Below are 6,197 nucleotides of genomic sequence, written 5' to 3' on the forward strand. Positions count from 1 at the left end.
TCTGACACCAGTACAGCCAAAATCAGGATCTGACCCTACACTATTTATAACATATCATGACATTTGCTAACACAGTAGCCGTAAGTGCATAATTACCAAGTTCACACATTTAATAGCTTTAAAGCTGATGCTCTGGCACAAGAAATGGTTGCACGACACTGACACTGCAGTTATTGGTTACGCAGGAAGTACCTCCTTCTCCCCTGGTACCAGTTAAACTAATTGCCCTGTCAATTAAATATCTGGAGGGGCTTTGCTCTACAGTCAAGAGCTGGGCTCACTCTAGACTAGACAGACCAGGCACAGGGACACACACACATGTATGTCTGATGAGATGCTGTTTGGGAATTAATTCATTCCCACAATTAATTAGCTCCCCCAAATTCAGCCACCTGAGCTCAGATGGCTGCTCAGTTGGAAGTGAAAGACCACGTACTACTTGATGAAGCCTGCAGGGTTGCGCTGGCAACCTCCCCATGCTGTGCAATAGCTTCCTACCTCAGGAGAAGGTGAGCCCTCCCTGCATGTATTATCACTGGACACCTGATTTTTTTTCTGCTCAGGATGTGATCTTGCATCTTCACAGGTTAAAAAAGATCCCTGAAGTTTGGAGCCAGGCTTGCTGAAGCGCCACGCACGGCTTGCACACTCTATTTAAGATGGCTGTGAGAAGCTAAACCACAAATCCAAGGCACCGGTGCATCACTGCCCAGGCAGCCGGAGCTCTGCTCCGTCAGGGATGTCAGGCTATCTGCGCCTCCCCGAGGTATTTTTTCCCCCACGGAAATGCAAGCCCCGTGTGCATCTCGCACATGCACAAAAGGCAGCTCGGGCTGAGCTGACGTTCAACCAAGGCTAGATGCAGCCTGGAGAACTGTGCTGATCTCTCCGGCGGTGGCTTCAATAGCCTGCACTTAAGACCAAGGGCTGCGGGGGCTGAGGCCCACACACCCACTGTGCTCTGCCGACGCTGCTGGGGAGCTACAACCCCTCGGAGGGCAGCCAGCAAACCGCCAGCACTGCTAGCATTTGAAAAACCACAGCGACCAGATTTGCTAGAGCTCGTCTGTCGGCCCCTGTCACGCGGCAATTTGTTCGCTGTCAGCCTGCGAATTAAATAGATGCCTCGGTTTGTGTTTTGTCCCACGACTCCGCTGTTAACTTTGGAGGCTGGACACCACGGTCACGTGGTGTCTCACAGCCAGGGCAGTGCCCCACAGTCCGTGCACCACTGCCCTGCAGGATCAGACCCACTGGTAAGGATCAGGAGTCACGTCATCATTAACCAGCTCCTAAAGCAAACGTGCTCTCGGGATCCCGACGCAGAGCCCTGCAGGAATTACAAGCACCTTCTCGTATTTATTCCTGATAGCAGCTCCACTCCAAAGCGTCCCCAGTGAGTCACTGGAAACCCAGAGATGAGAGAAGTCATCCAACAGCAGAACTGGTGCCCACACAGCTAGGAGAGGAGGCCATCCTCAGCCCCTTGAGGTGGACACTGAATTGCAACCAGAAATCCTCCATGAATTACTGAGTCAAATTTAACCGAAGTGTTTTGGATAAAAAGCAGGAAAATCTTGTCCATAAGATGCACAGGGAGGATTTTTTTTATCCTGATGCCAGGAGAGCAATGACACTGCACCATTCAGATCCCCTCTACGCTTGTCAGGCCAGCGTAAGGCACGGACGTACCGATCCACCACACCAGCATGAGTTGCTTTACACGAACGCTGCTGTTCAACACGAGCACAGGGGGAAAATGCTGACGAGCTTGAAGGGGACTGGACACAAAACAGGAAAAGAATAAAAGAATTTCTTTCAAGTTCAAGCTTTTACTCACCCCACTGGGCGCTCCTCTCGCCACACAGGACAGGATGAATTACACATGAAGTGATACAAGAATAAAATGCAGGTCCCATTAAAGACAAATTCTGCTGTGTGATTTCCTGTGATTTGGGGAAATAAGGCTGAAAACACCCTTGGTGTGCTCGGTCTCCCCTTCACCCTGAGACCCGTCCTGCTGCCCCGTGAGCGTTTGGGTCCCAGCTCCTTCCTGTGCAGGTGCAGGATGCTCGTGCCTACTCACTGCCATGCTGAGCATCACAGTAAGTGGCATCTGCTGGATGCTTTTAAGCTGTGAATTGCTGAAGGGAAATGTACAACCCACATCTCGAGCCTGGGTAGTGGATGACAGACTCAAAACCCTTTGATACAGTCATTACCGTCAGTCAAGTGAATTTAATAGGTCTTCCTTCAATCCTTACAGGACAGATATCCATGATGCTAAAACCCATTGCAAGAGAAATCTTCAAAATTAGCAGCAGAGGAAGACTGGAAGGGAGGTTTATTTTTCCAGCTGCGTTCAGGAGGGCCTCTTCAGAACAGAGCAAAAACGCCCTGGCTTTTCACCCTTTTGACTCGATTGTAAGTGTCTGGAAGATAAACGCTAGCCTATCTTTAGCACTGGCATCTCCCATGTTATTCACTTTGAGACGGAGCAGAAAAATGTTAACGAAGAGCAGTTGAAGAGAAACTTATTTATTCAGCCTAACCACTGTAACATGGCTTTTTCTCAAATATTGTGCTACAACAGATTCTCAAACCCTCTTTGTCCTCTGTGCTGACATCCACATTTGTCTCTTGAAACAGAAAAGGGAATATGGCTATTTTCCCTCTTCCAGGAAGCGGGTACCCGATGCTGTGCTGCTGGCTGGCGCAGCACAGCCTGCCGTGTCTTCTGCAGGATGGCAGCACAGCTGCACGCTAAAGCAGGGATGGGAAGGGCGACGGTAAATGGCCTGCTATTAATCCCAGCTGCTAAACAGAAACGATGAGCGGGGCAGAGGATCATGCACTCACAGCCTCTTGGAGCTACCGCGCTCTTCGGCTATCACAGGGATTTGTACCAGAGCTCAAAGCACAGCAAGACTGAAAAGTAGTCTGAAACCTGCAGTATGGGGAGGATGCTGTACAGCCTCTGGAAATCTTACGGAGCTCATTAGCCCTCTGGGAACATTATACGACATTTAGGCACGTGGCTATAGAGTTCCCACAGATGTTTCAAACCCTTTCACAAACTCAAAACCCCCAGATTTGTAACAGCATTAGGAAATTGTTGAGGAAAATTAGCCCAGCTGCTGATAAGTGATTATTTCTTACTGAGTCGGGTTTGCCTGGCTGAAGGCTGTTCTGGAGGTCAAGCTGCTTTGCTGTGCTGCATATGTTCTGCGCCTACACGGAAAGCAGCCATCGGGGTCTAACAGCAAAGGGAGACAAGCTGTTTCACAGAATGCATGCAGGGGGACAGGTGGGGTGGTTTAAATACTTGTTTACAAGGAGGTCGGGTCAGAGCCCAGACTTGTTTCCTTACCTGCTGAATTGCATGCTCGACCCTCCCCTGGTGCCGGAGGTCAGCTGGCTCTCCTACTGCAAGGGATTTTTTAAAACTCTTCCTCTGCTTATGAAAGGAGTGAAGGACCTGTCCAAAAACAAGTCCCTCCCCAGCCCTGATTCTCCTCAGCTTTAAGCTAGAGGCAGGCTTCCATTGTGCCCGGAGCCAGGAGCCACCACCGGGCTCCTCATGCAGGTCATCTGCTGTACTTCAATGCAAGAGGGTACAAGCCCGTGGTTGCCGGCCCTAACTAGGCACCCTGTTCTCTGTATCGCGTTCATCTTTTTCCTCTTACCCAGCCCTTACCTCCCCCATAAGCTCACAGCATGCTCTTTATCCCTATTTATCAGTATGATGGCACTTCAAGCCAGGACGTAAGAGAAGCTGTAAGTCCACAAAAAAACTTTACCACAGAAAGGTAAGCTACAGCTCTAGCAGCTAATACCTAATATTTGGGAAGTTTCAACTGCCAGAGGCTTGCCTTGAAGGAAGATGCTCCCATGGGATTACACTATCACCACAGGAATATTTGAAGAGAATGGAGAAAATACGGGTAGAAGATCCCCAGTCCAGGGATTTGCTTTTCATTCTGCAGAGAGCTTCAGATGCTCTTTGGCACATACACTGTAGACAATCTTACAAAAATCATACACATGCCTGCACACACACAGAAACCCCACGTAACTTCCCTCCTATACCGCATCAAAATACCTCCACGGTTCAACTCCAAGAAAAACACGTCCACATAGTACCACTTGCTCTAGTAACTAAAACTGCATTGTATCCAGTTATCAAACACGTCTGCAGCACTAAACAATTTACAGGGCAAAAGGGGAAAAGAGACAAAAGCAACTTGGATGAGAACAGAAAGCACATACGCACTACTGTGAATTCACGAGGCTTGCCCAGTTGCACTAAGGTTCTCAGAAACAACCGGTTATAAAGTCTCCTTAAACATCCACTCAGGTCAACACAGAGGTCTCGAAGAAGCAAATAAAGTTGTCTAAAAATCAGTCTACCTTGGCTCTTGTCTCATTAGCTTGTACCTGACAGTACAGACTGCAAAACCCCTCGGAGCAGGACCCCCGAGGAAAGCACTACTGCTGCTGCACTAGCTGCCAACAACCTTTCCATCCCTTTAGTCCTCAAAGGGGTGAAGGAAGCTGGAAGAGGGCGGTTAGACCCCTGAAAGAAGGACAGTCCGATATGTACTGTGCAAATATATCAGATTTTATTACTCTTTTATGGAAATAATAACAGACATTCAGGTAGAAACATATTAAATTAATGCAGTCAACAGTTTAAATGCAAAAATAAATATAAAGTCCAGCAGCTCAATGCATCTAAAACAGCTCATTTCTTCTAACGAATAGAAAAGATTATTTTTTTTAACCTTTTTTTTTTTTTGTCTTTTAAACGGAGAGTTTCATACAATCAAATAGAAACGAAGGTACAAGCGCTTTCTTAGAAAACATCCCGACCCGGTCGCCCGCCCCGGGCGCTCCTCGGCCGGCGGCGGCGGGGCGGCTCCCTGCAGCCCAGTCCGTGTCGACGCCGGGTCCCGCCGAGCCGGGCCGGGTCCCCCCGGGTCCCCCCCGGGTCCCGCCGCCCTCAGAGGGCCGAGTCCGAGTCGCTGGAGTCGAGGCTGTTGCGGAGGCGGCAGCTGCCCAGCCGGTCCCGCTGGAGGCTGAGGTTCTGGGTGCTCCGCCGCAGGCACTCCAGCGACTGCAGGAAGGACTTCTTGGCCTTCTCCTCCTCCATGGGGGACACCCCCTCCTCCTCCACCTCCTGGATCTCGTCGAAAGTCACCGGCTGCGTCTTGAAGCGCGACTGCCGCGGCCGCCGCAGCTTGCCCTTGGGGGCCTTGGCGGGACGGGCGGGGGGGGAGAACTCCTCGGCCACGCAGACGAAGTGGGGCATCACCGCCTGGTAGCTGGAGCAGACGCCCATCAGCTCGGCCGGCTTCGCGGCCATCCTGCCGCCCGCGGGGCCGCCCGCCGCGGGGGCCGGGGCCGGCGGAGCGGGGCGCGCCGCTTCGGCCGTGCCGGGCGCCGGGGCTCCGGTGGGCAGCGGCGGCCGGGCAGGGACGGACCCCGCCGAGCGGTGCGGCACCGCGCGGAGAAGCGCGGTACGATGCGGAGCGGTGCTGTCCGGGGCGGAGCGGAGCGCGGGTCGCAGAGGCGCGGAGCGGTGCCGAGGGGCAGGGGACCGTGCGGAGCGGAGCGCAGCGGCGCGGATCGGCGCGGAGAGGCAGAGTAGCCTGCGGATCGGAGCGGAGAGGCGCGATACCGGAGCGCGGTGCGGTGCGTCCCCCCTGCCTCAAGCGGAGCCGCCGCGGCTGCTGCCGCTGCCGGTGCCTCGGCCCCGTTATATATCCCGGCGCTGCCCCCGCGGGAGCATGCTCAGACGGCGGCGGAGCCCACTCGCAGCCCGCCGGGCGCTTCCCTTCCGCCTGACGTCTCCCCGGCACCGCCGCCCCCGGACCCCCCGCCCGCCGCGGTCCCTCGGGAGCGGGGGGGGGAGGGGGGAGCAGAGCCCGGGACGGGGAAACCTCGCCGCCACCCCTGCGGAGGGAGGCTTCGCGCTCGGTCCCGTCGCCCCTTCCCAGCCCCTCGCCCCTTCCCACCCGCAGCCCCGAGGCTCCACTCGCCCGTCCCCTCGCCGCCGGACACCGCCGCCGTAGAAGCCGACACCCACCCCGGTCCCCCTCTCCCCGGGGCATCCCAGTGGAGCGTCGCGCGGGTTACCGAGGCCTCGCTGCATCCCGGAGAGCCACGGCGGCAGATCAGCTTTCTACAGCTCACCT

At 54.2% G+C, this 6,197-nt stretch overlaps 1 protein-coding gene across 1 annotated transcript; it reads right to left on the bottom strand.

Moving 5' to 3' along the window:
• Nucleotides 1-4,600: 4,600 nt before the first annotated feature.
• On the bottom strand, nt 4,601-5,773 carry C4H11orf96 (chromosome 4 C11orf96 homolog). The gene has a single exon (XM_054199873.1). The coding sequence runs from the start codon at nt 5,363-5,365 to the stop codon at nt 5,003-5,005; it is 363 nt and encodes a 120-aa protein (XP_054055848.1). The 5' UTR covers nt 5,366-5,773; the 3' UTR covers nt 4,601-5,002.
• Between the last annotated feature and the right edge of the window lie 424 nt (nt 5,774-6,197).

This window comes from Rissa tridactyla, chromosome 4, assembly GCF_028500815.1.
Source record: "Rissa tridactyla isolate bRisTri1 chromosome 4, bRisTri1.patW.cur.20221130, whole genome shotgun sequence".
NCBI classification, from domain to species: domain Eukaryota; kingdom Metazoa; phylum Chordata; class Aves; order Charadriiformes; family Laridae; genus Rissa; species Rissa tridactyla.